The sequence below is a fragment of the Thunnus thynnus genome, chromosome 20 (assembly GCF_963924715.1).
Source record: "Thunnus thynnus chromosome 20, fThuThy2.1, whole genome shotgun sequence".
Classification (NCBI taxonomy): domain Eukaryota; kingdom Metazoa; phylum Chordata; class Actinopteri; order Scombriformes; family Scombridae; genus Thunnus; species Thunnus thynnus.
In genome coordinates this window covers 901,156-928,283 of record NC_089536.1, presented here as the reverse complement: position 1 = coordinate 928,283, position 27,128 = coordinate 901,156, and the positions used below count along the sequence as shown (strand labels likewise).

Sequence of the window (27,128 nt, the reverse complement as noted above, 5' to 3'; positions counted from 1 at the left end):
ATTGCTTAATCGCTCTCTGCTGCCTCAAGACAGCAATGCGCCAACAGTGCGTCTGACCACACCTCATTTTCAAACCGACACACTCATGGACGCTCTGATGGGCGCAAGTGCATTTGCTATTTAAGCAATGTGGGCGCTGGACGGGAAAAAGACAACTGTATTGGTCTTAAGCTAACAAAGACACTTGTGTTACACTTGGCGTCGCTTTAAGTTAGGCGTAAGATAGATAAGATATTTTCAGCCAAATAATCAATAACGGACTGTGCATCACCAGACCTATTCCACACTTCTATTAGTGTAACAGTAGAGGAAAACTCTCCTGCAATTCCAAGCTAACAACACGCCACCATCAGCTTTTGTAAGAGGTAGATAGAGTCCTCTGTATGTGCTGTTGTAGGCCTCAGTGCTCTATAGCTTTGATTTATTTGGCCACTGGATGAGGCTGCTGTTGACAGATTAGTGGATGTGATATATTAACAGACGTGGGAGGCTGTTCGGTTTTATAATATATGCTGGAGATTACTTGGAGATTACTTCTTCTGTGCTTATTTATAGACTGGACACAGCCGGCATATAACTGAACTGTCAATGTTGTAGCTGTTGTTAATAATGTTGAAGGGTTCAGGTTTATATTAATCCTATAGGGAGCTCCTTATCAAGAAAAATGAAACTTGCTAATAAAAAAATGGAATTTCGGTCCTTTTTCTATAAATTCTATTTCTCGTCAGAAAATGCTTCAACATCCAATTTTTTTTAGGGAATCGATTGAGACGAAGGTAAATGGACTGTGTACATTCTGCTTTATGTGCATCCTTTTGTGAGGCTTGACCTAAACATTTAAATAAACTACAAATGAAACAAAAGCTGAGTGACAAATGTTAAATGTGAGGAGAGAGACCTGGCCGACACTTCTAACAAAATAATACAAATGAACAAAGAGGACACAGAAAGTCAAACTGTCTCAAGTTGCTTTGGATGTTGTTGGCTGCAGAAGGAGAGAACATCACTTTGTGAGAAGGTTTTGGTTGGTTTTCTCTTCACACTCTGCTGGTTAAGATGTTTCCTTCAGTCTGCTGCTGCAACTAAACACACTTTAAAGTCAAACTAACTGAAATCAGTGACATCACACAGGTGTCATGTGTTGTATCAGCTGAGCTGGAAGTCAAACTGCAGCACCAACAGTTAGACATCAACACATCTGATTGTGTCCTTATAAGTGCAGTTTTAACACTTTGTTTCTGTCTTTTTCTTTTATTGTCACAAATCAAACAATAATTGTATTATTTGATTTTCAGTGTAGAGAGGGAGAGGTGCACTAAACTGACCAGAATGTCATGAAAATGCTAATTATATTTGGGGGTCTGACATTCAAAATGAAAAAGTGTAAAAGTGATGATACACTAGAAACAGATTTATTAGCATGAAACTATCACATACAATAAATGAGTGAACATTCAGCAGAAACACATGTGCTTTAAATTCTGTCAAACATCAGATTTTTTTCTTAAAAACAGCAAAACAAAGATAAAACATTTGATTTCACTCAATAACTTTTTCTTTTATTCAATTTCTTTAACTCAAAAAGCAAATATTCTTAAAAGAAGCAATAACACATTTCAGCTGAATAAGTAGTATATAGTATATAAAAGACAGTGAAGAAAAAAGATATAAACTCATCAAACAACTGGATGGATTTTTAAATGATTTGTTGACTCAACATTTATCCAGATGAGACCATAAAACTCTGGATTCATAAAAATATTTAAGTAAAAAAAGTTACAGCTGTTCATATGAGAGAAGTTAATAATGATAAAATATAACTATATACAGATAATTATGTTATAAATGGTTCAATCAGATCTCCTCTCTGCTCTTCTTCTACTGGTCTTAATAAAGGTCTCACTACTTCCTGTTGTAGCACTGAGTGTTGGTGTTGCATGTAAATCAGAAGCTGTGGAATCGACCAATATGGACGTCATTCCTCGCCGTACTGGGCTGCAAAAACCTGACTGAGACTGAGAGGAGAGATGAACCCAAAGATGATTTTCTTCTTCAGTGGTTTGTGGCTCAGCCTTCAGCTCTGGAAACACCGAGGTTATAAGAATCCAGCTCAGTGTTCTCCTGTGGGCCTGACTTCTGCCCCCTGCTGGCCTGGAGAGACATGACAACACAGATCTAAGTTACTGCATCACTCCTCTCTTCAGTTCAATGTAAACAGGCTGAGTGCTTCATTTCAACCAGTCCTCTAAATAACAAACATGTGTTCAGTACCTTCCGGATGAAAACGACGACAGCGACGACCAACAGCAGAGTCACCGGCAGGACGACCAATGTGATGATAAGATATGTTGGATCTGACGAGACACATTCAGTCATCACATTAGATCACATGACATCATGAGAACAACAGCTCCCATCAAACAGAAACTTTAGTGACGTTAAATCTCCTAAAATCACTGAAGTGTGAAGCAGCTTGTTGATTATAAGTTCATCTGATCTCCTCTGTATGCTGATGATGTTGGACAAAAACAACTCATGTGTTTACAGCCGGTTTGAAAGAATGAATGAAAGTCTGCTGATTGTCTCCTTAAAGCTCCTGTCTGGTTGAAATGATTCAACTGATTGTTAACAATCAACATCTTTACATGCAGTTAAATCAAATGTGATCCTGGTGAAGCTCTGAGTTCTCCTGATGACATTCAGCTCATCATGTAAAGTCCTGTTTATTATCATTATAGTGCTTATCTGGCTTCACTGACTCATTTGCTGTCTTTTACTTTTCACTACAACACAGTTGTTACGGTTCAATAACATTAAAGAAGCCGGGAAGGAAACAGTTTACAGTTCCTTCATCAGATTCTGCCTCAGCTCTCTGTAGGTCGCTGGGTTGGTCCTGCTGCCTGATGACTTTTTATCATTTTTACAAACATGGAAACAAAGTCAGTGTGACGTCTCAGTTCCACTGAGCTTCACACTCTGCTTCAGCTTACCTGTGACAGTGAGAGACAGCAGACGGCTCTCAGAGGAGAAGTTATGAGAAAAAACATAGACGCCATAAACACAGCTGTAGTTTCCTTGATGGGCGGGGTCTGCAGCAGGAAACAGGAAGTCAGCAGAGTGATTGACAGCTGGCTGGGTGTAGTTGTGTGCTGTGTTGGAGGAGGTGAAGGTGAGCTGGAAGGAGCCTCCTGGGTACTGAGGCTGGATGGAGCAGCTGATGGTGAAGTCTGAGCCCCGACGCACCTGAAACCCCTGCTGCTGGGCCTCGGAGACCCCGTCCATGGTAGAAGACACAGAGATGATTGGCTGAAGCAGCAGGTCTGTAAACACAGAGAGATGATGAATCCTTCTTCCTCTGTGAGAAGCTGAATGTTATTTTCTCCTCATTTCTTTGTTCAAATTAAGGCCTTTTCTTGCTACACACAGATTACTCATGTGTGTACGACCACTGTGACCACTAGGGGGCCCCGTTGCACCAACGTATTTCTTCTCTCCTCAAATATAAATGAACACTTTTGGTAACCAAACATCCTTATGTGCTGATCTAAAACACAAACATTATTTAAGTTCACAATGGCTAAAAGTTCACATAAATGTATGTATAGATCAAAAAGGAGTTTTTAATCCGAGAGCTCTTTGTCTTACAAGCAGGGTTGTAGTGGAGGCTAAACGCACATAAACGCCGTTTACCCACCTCTCAAATTCTGAAACAGTTTCTGTTGGAGCTTCTAGGAGCGCTTGTTTTGTTTTCTGTTGGAACATTGTGTCCTTTTATGAGACACGGAGACGTCTGTTAGTGTTAACACGGACCAACAAACCACCACCCACTCCTGCTGTGCTGGTGTTAAAACAAACAAACCCTCCGTGCTGAAGCTAGCAGGCAGACTGGAGCCGCTTTCATGAGACAGACGAATGAATCAGAGTTCAGAGGATCATATATGACATTAACTGACATGTGCAGCATCAAATAATAATCTGTCAGACAAAAGACAACAAAGTAAGTAGCTAGAAAAACTCTTCAGTGAAGCAGAAGTTTTATAAATTGACATTAATGTTGTTTAAGCGTCCAGTTTATCTGCTGCTGCTTTACATTACAGTAATGTTAATGTAGCTGATAGTTTGATAGCTTGACTGCTGATGTATTCACACTGTGTGTCGTTGGTCCACAATTACTGTAATTAACACCGTACAAGTTAAAGTTCTGCTTCATGCTCTGTCAGACTCTTAAGATGAAGCTTTTTCCATTTCCAGACTGAGTGAAGGAATCAGGAGAGACAAGACAGAAGTGAGGAAGAATCACAGGATGTAACGTTAATGGTGTTGAAAGAAAAACAAGGAGAAAGTAAAGAACTGATTGAAGAAGGAAGAAGGTGAAACTGATTCAACATTTAAAGAAACAGTTGAAGGAGGAAAGAGAAACACATAGAAGCAGCCCAGACGTCAGGTGATGGAGACACATGAACACATTAAAGCAGGAGGCAGAAGAAACTGGTAAAGTCTGACTTCCACCTGTATGTAGATGAATTACTGTTCTGAAAATATCTTTAAAAGCACAAACTGTTATCCAAATGTAAACTAAAGGACATCCTAACAAACAAAAGTCAAAGCACAAGATTAAAACCTGCTATAAAAGGACTAACAGATCTTTGAATACAGGCACAAACACTACACAACAACTCTATTAACATGATGATTTCTACAGCTGTTAAAAGGTGGGTGACTTCAGTAACTGTTGGAAACACAGCACTAAAACTGACAGATAGTTTCTGTTATAAACACTAAATGCTGATTCATCTAGAAGTCAAACTGTTGTCTTGATTTGGCTTTAAGTTTGAGGAAATGAGTTCCTCTTAAGTCAGTTGAGTTGTTTAGTTATATTACAAACATGGATCTATATTAAGGAGCATATAGACGGTGTGGCTGAGGTAAGGTAGGGTTTACTCAAGCTTTTTTTACCACTACAGCCCTGCTCACAACAAACCAGTTTCACAGTCATCATCAGATTCTCACATGTTGACGTACTGATGTTGATGGCTGAGATGGTCAAGTCTGACAGTCTGACAGTGACATCACTAGATCAAGGACAACGTTTACACACATATTTGATGCACTGTCACTATGGTTTGCAAAAGGACTTATCCTTCAGTGATGATGATGATGATAACTGAAAGTCTTCTGTTTTAATCTTCATAGTGATAATTGTGTGTAATTTGTTATTTCTTTGTAGTTCATTTGCACCTTTAGTTTCATTAGGCCCTAAAAATAATACTGTAGTTGTCTGATTTGGGATCAGACTTGATCTTGCTGGTGTCACTTTATTACACTCAATTTTATGTTTGTTCTTGTTCATCAATTTATAATTTATTCAAAACATTTTGTTCAAAATATTTTATTTTATTTATGGTTTGGATGTTTTTGATCTTGATGTTAATGCAGCTAAATTCCTTAAATGAAGTTTTTTATGAGTAAAAAGTAGAATTTGTTGTCATATATATGCAGATGGAATATGATGCAGATTTGGTTTGAGTAGAAACGGCTTTGGTTCAAATAAATGAACGTTGATCAGTGAGAGGTGATCACACAACACAGAGAACTCCTACATTCATGTGTAATACCGAGGAGTCAGAGAGCAGAGGAGGAAACAGATTAACATCCTCAGCTGCCTTCAGATCAGACAGAAAACAGCTGATCAACATGTTAATAAGACATTCATACAACACTGCACGCACAATAGTTTCCATCAGAAACAAGTAGTGAACACAACACTGACATATCATCAGCTTTTAACTTGATATATTGAACTTGTTAGCAAACAGTTGCTTATTTGTTTAGGCAGCAAGCAACAACTATATTAATGTCTAATGAAGTTGTTGCTTATAAGGTGGATGTGACTGAGCTGCTCAGGAGAACTGCAGGGTGTGTGAGTGAACCACAGCAGGTTGCTTAAAGCTGCAGATTGTCTCAGTTTGAAGCAATGAGCCTCCAGGAACAAGCTAACTTCTCTACCCTTTAGGATGCCGTCGTCCTGGATAAGTTCACAGTTCAGTCCAATGGAAACCACCTACTATCACTGTGACAGATGAGGGAAAATATTACTGTCATAGATGATGTCACTGATGGACTTACCTGAGCAGGTGAGCTCTATGATGGAGGAAGAGGAATCTGATGATGCACATTCCCTCAGTGCAGATCCAGAATGAACACAGTCAGATCTGATCCTCCATACAGATCTGTCTGAGGCTTCATTTCTGCTTCTTGTTGAAACAGCAGAGCCACAGTCCAGAACTCTGCAGGCTGCATCCGCTGACTTCAGGGTCCAGTCATCGTATTTCGCTGGTCTCCATTCTCCCTTTTTCAGCTCCAGTGTACCTGCACAGCGACTGGCTCCTCCCACCAACCTGACAGGCTCTGAACAGAAACAAGAGAGTCATCAGTAAAAGAATAAAGTGAGTTTCATTAGAACAGAAATGAAGCCAAATCAAAGCTGCAGCTCCTCTTCTACCTGAGCAGGTGAGTCCAACAGCTTTGCCAGGTGAGCAGGTGCTTCTAGCTGAGTCTGATCTTCCACAGTCCAGCAGAGCAGACTCATGGCCTCCACACTGGAACTCTTTGGTCCACATCGGAGCCTCCACTTCTCCATAGAGCGCCCCCTGGAGGACTGAAGGAGCCCCACAGCCGAGCTCCCTACAGACCACCTCTGCATCCTGCTGGTCAAAGTCAGCTTCACACACTGAGGACCACGACTGCTCAGACTTCACCTCCAGTCTGCCTGAACACAGACTAGTCCCATTCACCAGCCTGACAGAGTCTGGAGAGAGAGAACCATCATTAGTTTGGGGAATATTTACCTGCAACATTCATATCAATAAAACTTTTTCTGAATTTGAAAGTAAGAACTGATAAAGAGAGAGAGCACATTCATACCTGACTCAAGTCTTTATTTACAGAAAATATTTCAAGCTATTTGTAGGATTTGAACTTGTCTTGCTCAGGCTCCATCTTGTGGGAGCATGAAGAATGACACTGTGGTGGACAGCAATGCATGATACCAGACAAAAAGTCATGAGAACAACAGCTCCCATCAAGCAGAAACTTTAGTGATGTTAAATCTCCTAAAATCACTGAAGTGTGAAGCAGCTTGTTGATTATAAGTTCATCTGATCTCCTCTGTATGCTGATGATGTTGGACAAAAACAACTCATGTGTTTACAGCCGGTTTGAAAGAATGAATGAAAGTCTGCTGATTGTCTCCTTAAAGCTCCTGTCTGGTTGAAATGATTCAACTGATTGTTAACAATCAACATCTTTACATGCAGTTAAATCAAATGTGATCCTGGTGAAGCTCTGAGTTCTCCTGATGACATTCAGCTCATCATGTAAAGTCCTGTTTATTATCATTATAGTGCTTATCTGGCTTCACTGACTCGTTTGCTGCCTTTTACTTTTCACTACAACACAGTTGTTATGGTTCAATAACATTAAAGAAGCTGGGAAGGAAACAGTTTACAGTTCCTTCATCAGATTCTGCCTCAGCTCTCTGTAGGTCGCTGGGTCGGTCCTGCTGCCTGATGACTTTTTATCATTTTTACAAACATGGAAACAAAGTCAGTGTGACGTCTCAGTTCCACTGAGCTTCACACTCTGCTTCAGCTTACCTGTGACAGTGAGAGACAGCAGACGGCTCTCAGAGGAGAAGTTATGAGAAAAAACATAGACGCCATAAACACAGCTGTAGTTTCCTTGATGGGCGGGGTCTGCAGCAGGAAACAGGAAGTCAGCAGAGTGATTGACAGCTGGCTGGGTGTAGTTGTGTGCTGTGTTGGAGGAGGTGAAGGTGAGCTGGAAGGAGCCTCCTGGGTACTGAGGCTGGACGGAGCAGCTGATGGTGAAGTTGGTGCCCCGACGCACCCGAAACCCCTGCTGCTGGGCCTCGGAGACCCCGTCCATGGTAGAAGACACAAAGATGATTGGCTGAAGCAGCAGGTCTGTTAACACAGAGAGATGATGAATCCTTCTTCCTCTGTGAGAAGCTGAATGTTATTTTCTCCTCATTTGTTTGTTCAAATTAAGGCCTTTTCTTGCTACACACAGACTACTCATATGTGTAGGGCCCCTGCGACCACTATGGGGCCCCGTTGCACCAACATACTTTTTTTTCTCCTTGAATATAAATGAACACTTTTGGTAACCAAACATCCTTATGTGCTGATCTAAAACACAAACATTATTTAAGCTCACAATGGCTAAAATAAAATGTATGTATAGATCAAAAAGGAGTTTTTAATCCCAGAGCTCTTTGTCTTACAAGCAGGGCTGTAGTGGAGGCTAAACACATGTAAACGCCGTTTACCCACCTCTTAAATTCTGAAACAGCGTTTAGGCAAACTGTCCAGCTGTTAGCTCAGACTGATTTTGTTCAAAAGATCATCCACTCTTCACCATTTTTAGCAAAAGCATCCCTATTTCAGCCCACCTACAGTTTACATGCACAGTCTGTGGTCTTGCACACAGAGTGCATGTAAACAGACAGTGTCAGGATTCTCTGCACCAATCAAAGGCCTCCATTCAGCTGTCTATCAACTAGGCTTGTTAAGGGTTAAGCTTCTGGGTCGAGTCAGAAGTTTTCTGGACATTTACATCACTCACCGCCGCAGTTTCTGGACTCTTGCTTCATGTTTGCTGGTTGCTTGACAAGTGACAATATCATGTCACTTGCTGGTAGTGACATGGTATTGTACTTTCTCATGTTAAGTTACAGCGTTCGAGTCTCTGTAATAATCTAATGGTCATGTCACTTTAGCTAACTATTGCAAATATTCTTTACTGCTAATCATTGTAATGTATATGATCCCTGACGATGTTATTTATGTTTATTGGTTATTTATCACTGTGCCGTCAGGATGCTATTTGTTTATGTTGCAGCCGTGTGAGAGTGTTGATGCATCTGTTAAGGAACCGTCACATATTTCTTTAGCTCGCGCTCTGTGTGCATTATTCCAGTAGTAGCAGATGTGTTTTTCTAAGCTAAAATGTTGCTCCTTGTTGATACTTCCTTACACCTATGAGGACTCTTTTTTCTTCGTTTATGCATCTTTGTACTATTTATCCTTGCATTGTATTACTGTTGCATTATGTATTTCATGCCACACTGTTTATCATTACCGCATATGCCTAATGTCTGTATATGTTCTACGTTTATTCCCTTTCATGTAGTAACCACATCTACAAAGGAGTATCCTATACCACCAGCAATAAATGAGTGGCATGTTGGAGCCGCTTTCATGAGACAGACGAATGAATCAGAGTTCAGAGGATCATACATGACATTAACTGACATGTGCAGCATCAAATAATAATCTGTCAGACAAAAGACAACAAAGTAAGTAGCTAGAAAAACTCTTCAGTGAGGCAGAAGTTTTATCAATTGACATTAGTGTTGTTTAAGCGTCCAGTTTATCTGCTGCTGCTTTACATTACAGTAATGTTAATGTAGCTGATAGTTTGATAGCTTGACTGCTGATGTATTCACACTGTGTGTCGTTTGTCCACAATTTCTGTAATTAACACCGTACAAGTTAAAGTTCTGCTTCATGCTCTGTCAGACTCTTAAGAGGAAGCTTTTTACATTTCCAGACTGAGTGAAGGAATCAGGAGAGACGAGACAGAAGTGAGGAAGAATCACAGGATGTAACGTTAATGGTGTTGAAAGAAAAACAAGGAGAAAGTAAAGAACTGATTGAAGAAGGAAGAAGGTGAAACTGATTCAACATTTAAAGAAACAGTTGAAGGAGGAAAGGGAAACACATAGAAGCAGCCCAGACGTCAGGTGATGGAGACACATGAACACATTAAAGCAGGAGGCAGAAGAAACTGGTAAAGTCTGACTTCCACCTGTATGTAGATGAATTACTGTTCTGAAAATATCTTTAAAAGCACAAACTGTTATCCAAATGTAAACTAAAGGACATCCTAACAAACAAAAGTCAAAGCACAAGATTAAAACCTGCTATAAAAGGACTAACAGATCTTTGAATACAGGCACTAACACTACACAACAACTCTATTAACATGATGATTTCTACAGCTGTTAAAAGGTGGGTGACCTCAGTAACTGTTGGAAACACAGCACTAAAACTGACAGATAGTTTCTGTTATAAACACTAAATGCTGATTCATCTAGAAGTCAAACTGTTGTCTTGATTTGGCTTTAAGTTTGAGGAAATGAGTTCCTCTTAAGTCAGTTGAGTTGTTTAGTTATATTACAAACATGGATCTATATTAAGGAGCATATAGACGGTGTGGCTGAGGTAAGGTAGGGTTTACTCGAGCTTTTTTTACCACTACAGCCCTGCTCACAACAAACCAGTTTCACAGTCATCATCAGATTCTCACATGTTGACGTACTGACGTTGATGGCTGAGTCGGTCAAGTCTGACAGTCTGACAGTGACATCACTAGATCAAGGACAACGTTTACACACATATTTGATGCACTGTCACTATGGTTTGCAAAAGGACTTATCCTTCAGTGATGATGATGATGATAACTGAAAGTCTTCTGTTTTAATCTTCATAGTGATAATTGTGTGTAATTTGTTATTTCTTTGTAGTTCATTTGCACCTTTAGTTTCATTAGGCCCTAAAAATAATACTGTAGTTGTCTGATTTGGGATCAGACTTGATCTTGCTGGTGTCACTTTATTACACTCAATTTTATGTTTATTCTTGTTCATTAATTTATACTTTATTCAAAACATTTTGTTCAAAATATTTTATTTTGTTTATACTTTGGATGTTTGTTTTGATCTTGATGTTAATGTAGCTAAATTCCTTAAATGAAGTTTTTTATGAGTAAAAAGTAGAATTTGTTGTCATATATATGCAGATGGAATATGATGCAGATTTGGTTTGAGTAGAAACGGCTTTGGTTCAAATAAATGAACATTGATCAGTGAGAGGTGATCACACAACACAGAGAACTCCTACATTCATGTGTAATACAGAGGAGTCAGAGAGCAGAGGAGGAAACAGATTAACATCCTCAGCTGCCTTCAGATCAGACAGAAAACAGCTGATCAACATGTCAATAAGACATTCATACAACACTGCACGCACAATAGTTTCCATCAGAAACAAGTAGTGAACACAAAACTGACATATCATCAGCTTTTAACTTGATATATTGAACTTGTTAGCAAACAGTTGCTTATTTGTTTAGGCAGCAAGCAACAACTATATTAATTTGTAATGTAGTTGTTGCTTGTAAGGGGGATGTGACTGAGCTGCTCAGGAGAACTGCAGGGTGTGTGAGTGAACCACAGCAGGTTGCTTAAAGCTGCAGATTATCTCAGTTTGAAGCAATGAGCCTCCAGGAACAAGCTAACTTCTCTACCCTTTAGGATGCCGTCGTCCTGGATAAGTTTACAGTTCAGTCCAATGGAAACCAGCGACTATCACTGTGACAGAGGAAGGAAAATATTACTGTCATAGATGATGTCACTGATGGACTTACCTGAGCAGGTGAGCTCCATGATGGAGGAAGAGGAAGATGATGATGCACAGTCCCTCAATGCAGATCCAGATTGAACACAGTCAGATCTGATCCTCCATACAAATCTGTCTGAGGCTTCATTTCTGCTTCCTGTTGAAACAGCAGAGCCACAGTCCAGATCTCTGCAGGCTACAGATGCTTTCTCCGTCCAGTCAAAGTATCTCACTGGTCTCCACTCTCCCTGTTTCACCTCCAGTGTACCTGCACAGCGACTGGCTCCTCCCACCAACCTGACAGGCTCTGAACAGAAACAAGAGAGTCATCAGTAAAAGAATAAAGTGAGTTTCATTAGAACAGAAATGAAGCCAAATCAAAGCTGCAGCTCCTCTTCTACCTGAGCAGGTGAGTCCAACAGCTTTGCCAGGTGAGCAGGTGCTTCTAGCTGAGTCTGATCTTCCACAGTCCAGGAGAGCAGACTCATGGCCTCCACACTGGAACTCTTTGGTCCACATCGGAGCCTCCACTTCTCCATAGAGCGCCCCCTGGAGGACTGAAGGAGCCCCACAGCCGAACTCCCTACAGACCACCTCTGCATCCTGCTGGTCAAAGTCAGCTTCACACACTGAGGACCACGACTGCTCAGACTTCACCTCCAGTCTGCCTGAACACAGACTATTCCCATCCACCAGCCTGACAGAGTCTGGAGAGAGAGAACCATCATTAGTTTGGGGAATATTTACCTGCAACATTCATACCAAAAAAACTTTTTAGAATATGAAAGTAAGAACTGATAAAGAGAGAGAGAGCACATTCATACCTGACTCAAGTCTTTATTTATAGAAAATATTTCAAGCTATTTGTAGGATTTGAACTTGTCTTACTCAGGCTCCACCTTGTGGGAGCATTGTGGGAAAGAGAAACACATAGAAGCAGCCCAGACGTCAGGTGATGGAGACACATGAACACATTAAAGCAGGAGGCAGAACAAACTGGTAAAGTCTAACTTCCACCTGTATGTAGATGAATTACTGTTCTGAAAATATCTTTAAAAGCACAAACTGTTATCCAAATGTAAACTAAAGGACATCCTAACAAACAAAAGTCAAAGCACAAGATTAAAACCTGCTATAAAAGGACTAACAGATCTTTGAATACAGGCACTAACACTACACAACAACTCTATTAACATGATGATTTCTACAGCTGTTAAAAGGTCAGTGACCTCAGTAACTGTTGGAAACACAGCACTAAAACTGACAGATAGTTTCTGTTATAAACACTAAATGCTGATTCATCTAGAAGTCAAACTGTTGTCTTGATTTGGCTTTAAGTTTGAGGAAATGAGTTCCTCTTAAGTCAGTTGAGTTGTTTAGTTATATTACAAACATGGATCTATATTAAGGAGCATATAGACGGTGTGGCTGAGGTAAGGTAGGGTTTACTCAAGCTTTTTTTACCACTACAGCCCTGCTCACAACAAACCAGTTTCACAGTCATCATCAGATTCTCACATGTTGACGTACTAACGTTGATGGCTGAGTCGGTCAAGTCTGACAGTCTGACAGTGACATCACTAGATCAAGGACAACGTTTACACACATATTTGATGCACTGTCACTATGGTTTGCAAAAGGACTTATCCTTCAGTGATGATGATGATGATAACTGAAAGTCTTCTGTTTTAATCTTCATAGTGATAATTGTGTGTAATTTGTTATTTCTTTGTAGTTCATTTGCACCTTTAGTTTCATTAGGCCCTAAAAATAATACTGTAGTTGTCTGATTTGGGATCAGACTTGATCTTGCTGGTGTCACTTTATTACACTCAATTTTATGTTTATTCTTGTTCATTAATTTATAATTTATTCAAAACATTTTGTTCAAAATATTTTATTTTATTTATGGTTTGGATGTTTTTGATCTTGATGTTAATGCAGCTAAATTCCTTAAATGAAGTTTTTTATGAGTAAAAAGTAGAATTTGTTGTCATATATATGCAGATGGAATATGATGCAGATTTGGTTTGAGTAGAAACGGCTTTGGTTCAAATAAATGAACGTTGATCAGTGAGAGGTGATCACACAACACAGAGAACTCCTACATTCATGTGTAATACCGAGGAGTCAGAGAGCAGAGGAGGAAACAGATTAACATCCTCAGCTGCCTTCAGATCAGACAGAAAACAGCTGATCAACATGTTAATAAGACATTCATACAACACTGCACGCACAATAGTTTCCATCAGAAACAAGTAGTGAACACAACACTGACATATCATCAGCTTTTAACTTGATATATTGAACTTGTTAGCAAACAGTTGCTTATTTGTTTAGGCAGCAAGCAACAACTATATTAATGTCTAATGAAGTTGTTGCTTATAAGGTGGATGTGACTGAGCTGCTCAGGAGAACTGCAGGGTGTGTGAGTGAACCACAGCAGGTTGCTTAAAGCTGCAGATTGTCTCAGTTTGAAGCAATGAGCCTCCAGGAACAAGCTAACTTCTCTACCCTTTAGGATGCCGTCGTCCTGGATAAGTTTACAGTTCAGTCCAATGGAAACCACCTACTATCACTGTGACAGATGAGGGAAAATATTACTGTCATAGATGATGTCACTGATGGACTTACCTGAGCAGGTGAGCTCCACGATGGAGGAAGAGGAATCTGATGATGCACATTCCCTCAGTGCAGATCCAGAATGAACACAGTCAGATCTGATCCTCCATACAGATCTGTCTGAGGCTTCATTTCTACTTCTTGTTGAAACAGCAGAGCCACAGTCCAGATCTCTGCAGGCTGCAGATGCTTCCTTCAGGGTCCAGTCAGCGTCACTCACTGGTCTCCACTCTCCCTGTTTCACCTCCAGTGTACCTGCACAGCGACTGGCTCCTCCCACCAACCTGACAGGCTCTGAACAGAAACAAGAGAGTCATCAGTAAAAGAATAAAGTGAGTTTCATTAGAACAGAAATGAAGCCAAATCAAAGCTGCAGCTCCTCTTCTACCTGAGCAGGTGAGTCCAACAGCTTTGCCAGGTGAGCAGATGCTTCTAGCTGAGTCTGATCTTCCACAGTCCAGGAGAGCAGACTCATGGCCTCCACACTGGAACTCTCTGGTCCACATTGGAGCCTCCACTTCTCCATAGAGCGCCCCCTGGAGGACTGAAGGAGCCCCACAGCCGAGCTCCCTACAGACCACCTCTGCATCCTGCTGGTCAAAGTCAGCTTCACACACTGAGGACCACGACTGCTCAGACTTCACCTCCAGTCTGCCTGAACACAGACTATTCCCATTCACCAGCCTGACAGAGTCTGGAGAGAGAGAACCATCATTAGTTTGGGGAATATTTACCTGCAACATTTGTATCAATAAAACTTTTTCTGAATTTGAAAGTAAGAACTGATAAAGAGAGAGAGCACATTCATACCTGACTCAAGTCTTTATTTACAGAAAATATTTCAAGCTATTTGTAGGATTTGAACTTGTCTTGCTCAGGCTCCATCTTGTGGGAGCATGAAGAATGACACTGTGGTGGACAGCAATGCATGATACCAGAAAAAAAGTCATGAGAACAACAGCTCCCATCAAGCAGAAACTTTAGTGATGTTAAATCTCCTAAAATCACTGAAGTGTGAAGCAGCTTGTTGATTATAAGTTCATCTGATCTCCTCTGTATGCTGATGATGTTGGACAAAAACAACTCATGTGTTTACAGCCGGTTTGAAAGAATGAATGAAAGTCTGCTGATTGTCTCCTTAAAGCTCCTGTCTGGTTGAAATGATTCAACTGATTGTTAACAATCAACATCTTTACATGCAGTTAAATCAAATGTGATCCTGGTGAAGCTCTGAGTTCTCCTGATGACATTCAGCTCATCATGTAAAGTCCTGTTTATTATCATTATAGTGCTTATCTGGCTTCACTGACTCGTTTGCTGTCTTTTACTTTTCACTACAACACAGTTGTTATGGTTCAATAACATTAAAGAAGCTGGGAAGGAAACAGTTTACAGTTCCTTCATCAGATTCTGCCTCAGCTCTCTGTAGGTCGCTGGGTCGGTCCTGCTGCCTGATGACTTTTTATCATTTTTACAAACATGGAAACAAAGTCAGTGTGACGTCTCAGTTCCACTGAGCTTCACACTCTGCTTCAGCTTACCTGTGACAGTGAGAGACAGCAGACGGCTCTCAGAGGAGAAGTTATGATCAAAAACATAGACGCCATAAACACAGCTGTAGCTTCCTTGATGGGCGGGGTCTGCAGCAGGAAACAGGAAGTCAGCAGAGTGATTGACAGCGGGCTGGGTGTAGTTGTGTGCCGTGTTGGAGGAGGTGAAGGTGAGCTGGAAGGAGCCTCCTGGGTACTGAGGCTGGACGGAGCAGCTGATGGTGAAGTTGGTGCCCCGACGCACCTGAAACCCCTGCTGCTGGGCCTCGGAGACCCCATCCATGGTAGAAGACACAGAGATGATTGGCTGAAGCAGCAGGTCTGTAAACACAGAGAGATGATGAATCCTTCTTCCTCTTTGAGAAGCTGAATGTTATTTTCTCCTCATTTGTTTGTTCAAATTAAGGCCTTTTCTTGCTACACACAGACTACTCATATGTGTAGGGCCCCTGCGACCACTAGGGGGCCCCGTTGCACCAACATACTTTTTTTTCTCCTTGAATATAAATGAACACTTTTGGTAACCAAACATCCTTATGTGCTGATCTAAAACACAAACATTATTTAAGCTCACAATGGCTAAAATAAAATGTATGTATAGATCAAAAAGGAGTTTTTAATCCCAGAGCTCTTTGTCTTACAAGCAGGGCTGTAGTGGAGGCTAAACACATGTAAACGCCGTTTACCCACCTCTTAAATTCTGAAACAGCGTTTAGGCAAACTGTCCAGCTGTTAGCTCAGACTGATTTTGTTCAAAAGATCATCCACTCTTCACCATTTTTAGCAAAAGCATCCCTATTTCAGCCCACCCACAGTTTACATGCACAGTCTGTGGTCTTGCACACAGAGTGCATGTAAACAGACAGTGTCAGGATTCTCTGCACCAATCAAAGGCCTCCATTCAGCTGTCTATCAACTAGGCTTGTTAAGGGTTAAGCTTCTGGGTCGAGTCAGAAGTTTTCTGGACATTTACATCACTCACCGCCGCAGTTTCTGGACTCTTGCTTCATGTTTGCTGGTTGCTTGACAAGTGACAATATCATGTCACTTGCTGGTAGTGACATGGTATTGTACTTTCTCATGTTAAGTTACAGCGTTCGAGTCTCTGTAATAATCTAATGGTCATGTCACTTTAGCTAACTATTGCAAATATTCTTTACTGCTAATCATTGTAATGTATATGATCCCTGACGATGTTATTTATGTTTATTGGTTATTTATCACTGTGCCGTCAGGATGCTATTTGTTTATGTTGCAGCCGTGTGAGAGTGTTGATGCATCTGTTAAGGAACCGTCACATATTTCTTTAGCTCGCGCTCTGTGTGCATTATTCCAGTAGTAGCAGATGTGTTTTTCTAAGCTAAAATGTTGCTCCTTGTTGATACTTCCTTACACCTATGAGGACTCTTTTTTCTTCGTTTATGCATCTTTGTACTATTTATCCTTGCATTGTATTACTGTTGCATTATGTATTTCATGCCACACTGTTTATCATTACCGCATATGCCTAATGTCTGTATATGTTCTACGTTTATTCCCTTTCATGTAGTAACCACATCTACAAAGGAGTATCCTATACCACCAGCAATAAATGAGTGGCATGTTGGAGCCGCTTTCATGAGACAGACGAATGAATCAGAGTTCAGAGGATCATATATGACATTAACTGACATGTGCAGCATCAAATAATAATCTGTCAGACGAAAGACAACAAAGTAAGTAGCTAGAAAAACTCTTCAGTGAGGCAGAAGTTTTATCAATTGACATTAGTGTTGTTTAAGCGTCCAGTTTATCTGCTGCTGCTTTACATTACAGTAATGTTAATGTAGCTGATAGTTTGATAGCTTGACTGCTGATGTATTCACACTGTGTGTCGTTTGTCCACAATTTCTGTAATTAACACCGTACAAGTTAAAGTTCTGCTTCATGCTCTGTCAGACTCTTAAGAGGAAGCTTTTTCCATTTCCAGACTGAGTGAAGGAATCAGGAGAGACGAGACAGAAGTGAGGAAGAATCACAGGATGTAACGTTAATGGTGTTGAAAGAAAAACAAGGAGAAAGTAAAGAACTGATTGAAGAAGGAAGAAGGTGAAACTGATTCAACATTTAAAGAAACAGTTGAAGGAGGAAAGAAAAACACATAGAAGCAGCCCAGACGTCAGGTGATGGAGACACATGAACACATTAAAGCAGGAGGCAGAAGAAACTGGTAAAGTCTGACTTCCACCTGTATGTAGATGAATTACTGTTCTGAAAATATCTTTAAAAGCACAAACTGTTATCCAAATGTAAACTAAAGGACATCCTAACAAACAAAAGTCAAAGCACAAGATTAAAACCTGCTATAAAAGTTTGTTTATACTTTGGATGTTTGTTTTGATCTTGATGTTAATGCAGCTAAATTCCTTAAATGAAGTTTTTTATGAGTAAAAAGTAGAATTTGTTGTCATATATATGCAGATGGAATATGATGCAGATTTGGTTTGAGTAGAAACGGCTTTGGTTCAAATAAATGAACGTTGATCAGTGAGAGGTGATCACACAACACAGAGAACTCCTACATTCATGTGTAATACAGAGGAGTCAGAGAGCAGAGGAGGAAACAGATTAACATCCTCAGCTGCCTTCAGATCAGACAGAAAACAGCTGATCAACATGTTAATAAGACATTCATACAACACTGCACGCACAATAGTTTCCATCAGAAACAAGTAGTGAACACAACACTGACATATCATCAGCTTTTAACTTGATATATTGAACTTGTTAGCAAACAGTTGCTTATTTGTTTAGGCAGCAAGCAACAACTATATTAATTTGTAATGTAGTTGTTGCTTGTAAGGTGGATGTGACTGAGTTGCTCAGGAGAACTGCAGGGTGTTTGAGTGAACCACAGCAGGTTGCTTAAAGCTGCAGATTATCTCAGTTTGAAGCAATGAGCCTCCAGGAACAAGCTAACTTCTCTACCCTTTAGGATGCCGTCGTCCTGGATAAGTTTAAAGTTCAGTCCAATGGAAACCAGCGACTATCACTGTGACAGAGGAAGGAAAATATTAGTCATAGATGATGTCACTGATGAACTTACCTGAGCAGGTGAGCTCCATGATGGAGGAAGAGGAATATGAATATACACAGTCCCTAATTGTAGATCCAGACTGACCCCAGTGAGTACTGATCCTCCATACAGATCTGCGTGAGGCTTCATTTCTGTTTCTTGTTGAAACAGCAGAGCCACAGTCCAGTTCTCTGCAGGCTGCAGATGCTTCCTTCAGGGTCCGGTCCCACACTGGTCTCCACTCTCCCTGTTTCACCTCCAATCTACCTGCACAGCGACTGGGTCCTCCCACCAACCTGACAGGCTCTGAACAGAAACAAGAGAGTCATCAGTAAAAGAATAAAGTGAGTTTCATTAGAACAGAAATGAAGCCAAATCAAAGCTGCAGCTCCTCTTCTACCTGAGCAGGTGAGTCCAACAGCTTTGCCAGGTGAGCAGGTGCTTCTAGCTGAGTCTGATCTTCCACAGTCCAGGAGAGCAGACTCATGGCCTCCACACTGGAACTCTCTGGTCCACATTGGAGCCTCCACTTCTCCATAGAGCGCCCCCTGGAGGACTGAAGGAGCCCCACAGCCGAGCTCCCTACAGACCACCTCTGCATCCTGCTGGTCAAAGTCAGCTTCACACACTGAGGACCACGACTGCTCAGACTTCACCTCCAGTCTGCCTGAACACAGACTATTCCCATTCACCAGCCTGACAGAGTCTGGAGAGAGAGAACCATCATTAGTTTGGGGAATATTTACTTGCAACATTCATACTAATTAAAGCTGCAAGCAGTGTTGAACGGGCTCTTGCACCTCTGCGCACGTCAAGCCGCAGCGCAATCGAAAGGCTTCTGTCACAGGCATGTAGATGTCTTCAGACCCGGGCTGTTTTCAGACAGTGCAAGAAGGAGATAAACATCACTTCCTTTGTTCACTATCTTGCCTGCTGCTGGGGCTGCTTTGCTGCAATTTCATAGGAGGTGCTATTCAGAAAGTTTGATTGCACTTGTGCAAGTTTTGAGCCCGGTCACTTGAATTTCAACCAGTAAATTGAAAAGTCTTGATGAGTTTGTGTGTAAAACAAATTAATTTCTTATATTTCATCATCTATTTTTTGAAAAGTAAACACTTTTAACCCACACAATCTGGTCAAAGTTTGATTGAAATGTGTACTGTCACTGGGCTCTACAGTGTGAATATTTCACTCGCATTTGCCCCTAAAAACAGATATGTGTAAAGTGGAGAAATAATTTACTCACACACTATGAAACTACAAATTACAACCATAACACTATATGAGAGGGACGCTAGAAGGATTTAAAGTTGAAACAACAGATACAGAGAGTGGTGATGCTCCTAAGGCTAGCGAAGCGTAAGCTGCAGCATGACCGGAAAGAAGCACAACCAGTTAGCCTCCACCAGCCTCTCAGCTAACCCTGGCTCTCTGTTTGGATCCAACCGGACCACCAATCCCCGGTTTGTTATTCAGGTTAAAGTGAGAAAAACCAGCGAGTCTGACGGCCAGCTGAGTGAAGTGAAACCTGCGGAAGAAACACTGGTACCATCATGGAGAAACAGTCCGTAGAGGAGCTGCTGTGTTCAGCTGCACAGATAGGAAATCCCTCGGCTGGAAAAATATTTTACTCTCCTCTTTTTGGTTTATAACAGCGGTTGGCAACCAGCATATTAGGTGCATTACTACCACCCTCCGCTTCGGACCAATGATTAAATCCTACACCTTAATCCTGTCTGTCTAATAAACTAAAAAAAGAACTGCTGCTCCACCCTCATGGCAGGTCCATTAAGGTTTTACTGCTGTGCTCTTCCTGAGTTCTTCCCTCATATAGGCTATAGTCTTTCTTGATCATTAGTACAATATATGATTGCATGTGTAATAGTCTCCTCAGCCCAGTGGGAAAAAATATGTGCATATATGAACATCAGCAAATGGCAAAAATGACAGTCAAAAGTAATCATGTTCAATAATCGTGATCTCAATATTGAACAAAAATAATCGTGATTATGATTTTTGCCATAATCGAGCACCCCTAAAAACAACATAAATTGTGATTTACATACACACACACACACAGACACACACAGAGTTTAAATATGTATATGATAGATTGTAAATATGTATGTAATGAATTGTTTTCTTTAAGAAACTGTTACTTAAACATTTTTCAGTGTGCTCCTAAAGTTATATGTGTGCTCCTAATTTTTTTCATTTAGGAGCACATGTACTCCTTGAAAAAAAAGTAAGGATTGAACACTGCTGTCAGATGTGGAAACACTAAGTAACTGGGGTGTGGCGCAGTCCAAGGGCTTCTGTCACAGGCATGTAGATGTTTTCAGACCTGGGCTGACAGGTCTGAGTTTACCCATCCCCCCACTTTCTTCCCTCCTCCCTCTCAGCTGGAGAGAAGGATTTTAATAGTCTTCTTGTGAAATATCCTCATAAATCCCAGGACTTTGGCCAAATCTTACATTAAATATCACAATTTTTGTAGGAAATTTCGTCCCGAATCCATTGGTACAAGTTTGAAAGTGGTCGGACTTATAGTTTAGATGCCTCAGTTTGGCACAAAGTCCATACTCAGAGATTGCCTCCCCATTGGTTTACATTGTAAGGTGCGATGTGGCACTCCAACTTTCGGGGCTTAAAAAATCTAAACCGTTCGAGTTATTACAAAGCTTTTAATAACGTTTGTTCAGCACAGTGTGATAAGTCATGTATTAAAGTTTGAAGCCGATACCATTAATGTCCTAGGAGGAGATAGCGTTTATTTGGAGTCCAAAATTGGCACAAAGTCATACTTTCATGAGTGTATTGTGGACTTCCTGTTGGATTTAGGTCAGGGGTGTCTGCATATCATTTGTAGGTCTTGTTGAGACGAATAATTGAGTTTTGGGTCGATCTCTCTGCGACATTCCTATGGGCCGTGGCGGCCATTTTAGATACATAGGTGGTGCTATAGAACACATTTTGGCACTTTGGGGGATAATTTTTACAATTTTTCCACCAGACCTGATACAAGAGGGTCTTCGCCCCTTTGGGGCTCAGGCCCTAACAAACAGACAAGGAACAATAATGCCCTAATAAAGCTTTTTCTGAATTAGAAAGTAAGAACTGTTAAAGAGAGAGAGTACATTCATACCATGACTGGAGTCTTTATTTGCAGAAAATATTTCACGCTAGTTGTAGGATTTGAAAATGTCTTGCTCAGGCTCCATCTTGTGGTAGCATGAAGAACGACACTGTGGTGGACAGCAATGCATGATACCAGAAATAAAGATGTACAACTTTAAAAGGAGGCGTCTCTCTGTTATAAGGTAGTCACGCCCCCTCATAACTCTGTTCACAGTAGAATAATGGATGAAGCTACAGCTAATCTGAATTAGACTCCTCCTGTTTTCCTCTGTCAGATTATTGCTTTCAGCAGTAGCAGCTCATGCTATCAGACCTCAGCTCAGACTACAGTGAACTGTAATTGTTAACGCTGGTCTGAGGTAGGGATGCCCCCTGAAACCTGGTTCTGAATTGGATCCAGTATTAAACAGTTAAAACCTGAGATATTTTTAAGGTCAGTTCTTTTATCGGTACTTGAAGAAAACAAGGAGTGAGATTAGTGGATGGTAAAATCTGGTTTTGGTTCTGCTTGTTTCCAGGGAGATATTATTGAGTTCATATTGTGAGACTGTTGTAAACATTGTTGTTGCTGCTCAACAAACTATATTTTTAAATATAAAATATAAATACATTATAATCCTGTTCTGGGTTTATGATATTATTTAAATAATCATTTAAAAGTAGTAAAGATTCTTTTGTAATGAAAAAGAACTGATAAGGAGTATCAATAAGAGTAGTACTATTGATAAAATCCTAAATAAACTGATCACTAGTCTGAAGTCAGTACATCTGATCATCATGTTGACACTGAGCTGACAGAGAGCAGCAAACTGGTCTGTTTACACTGTGTTAATGTGAATGATTAAATATCATATACATACAGTATATTGTAACTCAAAACTTCTACTACTCCTGCTTTCTCTTGTAGTGTGAATATCCTTAAAGCTGCAGATTGTCTCAGTTTGAAGCAATGAGCCTCCAGGAACAAGCTAACTTCTCTACCCTTTAGGATGCCGTCGTCATGGATAAATTTACAGTTCAGTCCGATGGAAACCAGCGACTATCACTGTGACAGAGGAAGGAAAATATTACTGTCATAGATGATGTTACTGATGGACTTACCTGAGCAGGTGATCTCCACGATGTAGGAAGAGGAATCTGATGATGCACAGTCCGTCAGTGCAGATCCAGAATGAACACAGTAAAATCTGATCCACCATACAGGTCTGTCTAAGGCTTCATTTCTGCTTCCTGTTGAAACAGCAGAGCCACAGTCCAGAACTCTGCAGGCTGCATCCGCTGCCTTCAGGGTCCAGTCATCGTATTTCGCTGGTCTCCATTCTCCCTTTTTCACCTCCAGTGTACCTGCACAGCGACTGGCTCCTCCCACCAACCTGACAGGCTCTGAACAGAAACAAGAGAGTCATCAGTAAAAGAATAAAGTGAGTTTCATTAGAACAGAAATGAAGCCAAATCAAAGCTGCAGCTCCTCTTCTACCTGAGCAGGTGAGTCCAACAGCTTTGCCAGGTGAGCAGGTGCTTCTAGCTGAGTCTGATCTTCCACAGTCCAGGAGAGCAGACTCATGGCCTCCACACTGGAACTCTCTGGTCCACATTGGAGCCTCCACTTCTCCATAGAGCGCCCCCTGGAGGACTGAAGGAGCCCCACAGCCGAGCTCCCTACAGACCACCTCTGCATCCTGCTGGTCAAAGTCAGCTTCACACACTGAGGACCACGACTGCTCAGACTTCACCTCCAGTCTGCCTGAACACAGACTATTCCCATTCACCAGCCTGACAGTGTCTGGAGAGAGAGAACCATCATTAGTTTGGGGAATATTTACCTGCAACATTCATACCAATAAAACTTTTTCTGAATTTGAAAGTAAGAACTGATAAAGAGAGAGAGCACATTCATACCTGACTCAAGTCTTTATCTACAGAAAATATTTCAAGCTATTTGTAGGATTTGAAAATGTCTTGCTCAGGCTCCATCTTGTGGTAGCTGGTCTGAGGTAGGGATGCCCCCTGAAACCTGGTTCTGAATTGGATCCAGTATTAAACAGTAAAAACCTGAGATATTTTTAAGGTCAGTTCTTTTATCGGTACTTAAGGAGCACAAGGAGTGAGATTATTGGACGGTAAAATCTGGTTTTGGGTTCTGCTTGTTTCCAGGGAGATATTATTGAGTTCATATTGTGACACTGTTGTAAACATTGCTGTTGCTGCTAATCAAACTAATCAAACAAATTATAAATACATTATAATCCTGTTCTGGATTCATTATTTTCTCTTTAAAAAGTAAGTTAAAAATAGTAATAATTCTTTTGTAATGAAAAATAACCGATAAGGAGTATCAATAAGAGTAGTAGTATTGATAAAATCCTAAAGAAACTGATCACTAGTCTGAGGTCAGTACATCTGATCATCATGTTGACACTGAGCTGACAGAGAGCAGCAAACTGGTCTGTTTACACTGTTAATGTGAATGATTAAATATCATATACATACAGTATATTCTAACTCAAAACTACTACTACTCCTGCTTTCTCTTGTAATGTGACATGTAGACCCCCCGTCTTTTTTTACACTTCAAGTCTATTTCTGTTGCATTTAGTGAAGCGTAATCTGCACAGACGGCTGTTTAAATCACAGAAACATCCTGCTGTATATGTGTTTTAGAGATGCACAATACTGGAATTTTTGCCGTTATCCAATACTATATGTACAAATGTTCTTCCACCTGGCTGAGGAGACTATTACACATGCAATCATAGATTCTACTAAGTATGATCAAGAAGACAATATATGAAGGAAGAACCAAGGAAGACTGGAGTTCAGGAGCTCCGCATTTAAAAAATGAAAGCATTAATGAACCTGCCAAGTGGGAGCAGCAGTAGTTTTCTTTGAGTTTATTAGACAGACAGGATTAATGTGTAGGATTTAATCTTTGGTCCACAGTCTGAAGCAGAGGGTGGCAGTAATGCACCTAATACGCTGGTTGCCACCTGCTGTTATAAACCAAAAAAAAGAAGAAAAATGTTTTCAAACAGAGTGGTACATCCTGTCAGCCGAGGTGTTTCCTATCTGTGCAGCCGAACACAGCAGCTCCTCCTGGACTGTTTCACCCTGATGGTCCCGGTGTTTCCTCCACAGGCTCCACTTCACTCAGCTGCCCGACAGACCTGCTGCTTCTTCCCACTTTAACCTGAATAACTAACCGGGGCTCGGTGCTCCAGTTGGATCCAAACGGAGAGTCAGGGCTAACTGGGAGGCTAGCGGAGCGTTAGCTGCAGCATGATTGGAGGGAAGCACAGCCAGCGAGCCTCCACTAGTAATAAAAAATGATGGAGTTATATGAAAAGGTTGGATGGTCGTCACTGGCATCTAGAAGGCAGCAGCAGACTGTGTCTTCATTTATAAGGCCTTGCTTTCTTTGCCGAGTTATTTAACATCTTTAGTTGAGCTCAGAGCTGAAAACCATGACACCAGATCACAGAGCAGTTTAGCTTTAAAAGTTCCTAATACAAGTTCTGAACTAGGAAACCCTGGTTTCCAGTTTCCTTACTACTGGAATAAACTTCAACACAGTTTACTGTGCACTCACATCCAAAGATTCATAAGTAACAAAAGCAGCTGGCAGTGGTTCATTTTCAATGAAAGCTGGAGACGAAGGGCTTCAGACGCCTTGGCAGCAGCGAGCAGCACGATGTCAGCACCAAGAGCTACAAGCTGAAGTTGAGCAGAGTTTAACTTTATGCAAATTAGCAGCAACCAACTCAGATCAGGATTTGATTTTCTGCCCACAGCAACCGCTGTACTAAAGTTTCTAGCAAACATTTTTTACTACGGTATTAATATTAGGCTATTTCTGCAATTATTTTTTAAATCATTTCATTTTTTAAATGACAGAAATATACTGAACACATTTTTCTTCCTAAATGATACAAAGTGGAAGCATGAAAACATGATCATCCTATAGCTCTACTACAAACATGATATGTGCCACAACTGAACGTGATGTCTGCAGCACTGCTTGAACGACCCGCCCCCTGCCAATGACCGCTAGAGGGCTGCAGTGAGCAGCCAGCGACCAGAGCGCCCCCTGCCGATGACTGCTAGAGGGCCGGCAGCGAGCAGCGACCAGAGCGCCCCCTGCTGATGACTGCTAGAGGGCTGCAGTGAGCAGCCGGCAACCAGAGCACCCCCTGCTGATGACCGCTAGAGGGCGGCAGTGAGCAGCCGGCAACCAGAGCGCCCCCTGCTGATGACTGCTAGAGGGCGGCAGTGAGCAGCCGGCAACCAGAGCGCCCCCTGCTGATGACCGCTAGAGGGCGGCAGTGAGCAGCCGGCAACCAGAGCGCCCCCTGCCGATGACCGCTAGAAGGCGGCAGTGAGCAGCCAGCGACCAGAGCGCCCCCTGCTGATGACCACTAGAAGGCGGCAGTGAGCAGCTGGCGACCAGAGCGCCCCCTGCTGATGACCGCTAGAAGGCGGCAGTGAGCAGCTGGCGACCAGAGCGCCCCCTGCTGATGACCGCTAGAAGGCGGCAGTGAGCAGCTGGCGACCAGAGCGCCCCCTGCTGATGACCGCTAGAGGGCTGCAGTGAGCAGCTGGTGACCAGAGTGCCCCCTGCCGATGACCGCTAGAGGCAGCCGGCGACCAGAGCGCCCCCTGCTGATGACCACTAGAAGGCGGCAGTGAGCAGCTGGTGACCAGAGCGCCCCCTGCTGATGACCGCTAGAGGGCTGCAGTGAGCAGCTGGTGACCAGAGCGCCCCCTGCTGATGACCTCTAGAAGGCGACAGTGAGCAGCTGGCGTCCAGAGCGGCCCCTGCTGCTGCTCATCAATCTCTTGGTGTGAGCGCCCAGTTAAAGTTAGAGAAACTTTTAGTTTTACTAGCTGCTATTCTTCATCATATTTGTGACTGTTTTAAGTCGTGTGTCTGTCAGTATGTATGATGATTATTTTGTGACTGTGATGTGAATGAACTGTCGTATTGTGATCCTGTGTATATGTAATCTGTTCTCAGGTCTCTCTTGCAAAACAGACTCAGATGTCTGTAAGAGCCATAATTGACTGTAAGTAGAATTGAGTTTTGTTATATTTCATGTTATTGCAAGGAAGAGAATATATTTATTACCACACGAATTATGTTTGTTTATTGAAATGAGTAATTTGTTTGAATAGTGAGCTCATATTGAGACGTGGTTACTGCACATGGGCAGAAGGTTACAAAGTTCACGCTTGCTTTAAGAAACGACACTTACGTTAGAAGAAAGTCAGAAGAAAGTTAAGAGT

General features: G+C 41.5%; 2 protein-coding genes across 2 annotated transcripts; both read right to left on the bottom strand.

Annotated features, from left to right (window-relative positions):
* Positions 1 to 1,439: 1,439 nt before the first annotated feature.
* Positions 1,440 to 7,954, bottom strand: LOC137172586 (scavenger receptor cysteine-rich type 1 protein M130-like). Its single transcript, XM_067577094.1, has 5 exons — positions 7,656 to 7,954; positions 6,503 to 6,808; positions 6,127 to 6,408; positions 2,991 to 3,320; positions 1,440 to 2,151 (listed from the first exon to the last, which is right to left on the bottom strand). The coding sequence occupies exons 1-5, from the start codon at positions 7,945 to 7,947 to the stop codon at positions 2,111 to 2,113; spliced, it is 1,251 nt and encodes a 416-aa protein (XP_067433195.1). The 5' UTR covers positions 7,948 to 7,954; the 3' UTR covers positions 1,440 to 2,110.
* A 3,322-nt stretch (positions 7,955 to 11,276) lies between these two features.
* Positions 11,277 to 12,239, bottom strand: LOC137172585 (scavenger receptor cysteine-rich type 1 protein M130-like). The gene is made up of 2 exons (XM_067577093.1): positions 11,885 to 12,239; positions 11,277 to 11,790 (listed from the first exon to the last, which is right to left on the bottom strand). Exons 1-2 carry the CDS (start codon positions 12,237 to 12,239, stop codon positions 11,453 to 11,455), a joined length of 693 nt encoding a protein of 230 aa, XP_067433194.1. The 3' UTR covers positions 11,277 to 11,452.
* Positions 12,240 to 27,128: the final 14,889 nt, after the last annotated feature.

Coding starts and splice junctions, on each gene's coding strand:
- LOC137172586 (XM_067577094.1), bottom strand. CDS start 7,947: ATGGACGGGGTCTCCGAGGCCCAGCAGCAGGGGTTTCGGGTGCGTCGG. Junction 6,409..6,502: donor TGTTGGACTCACCTGCTCAG/GTAGAAGAGGAG, acceptor GTTTCTGTTCAG/AGCCTGTCAGGTTGGTGGGA. Junction 2,152..2,990: donor GCTGTCTCTCACTGTCACAG/GTAAGCTGAAGC, acceptor ATGTCTCTCCAG/GCCAGCAGGGGGCAGAAGTC.
- LOC137172585 (XM_067577093.1), bottom strand. CDS start 12,239: ATGTTGCAGGTAAATATTCCCCAAACTAATGATGGTTCTCTCTCTCCA. Junction 11,791..11,884: donor TGTTGGACTCACCTGCTCAG/GTAGAAGAGGAG, acceptor GTTTCTGTTCAG/AGCCTGTCAGGTTGGTGGGA.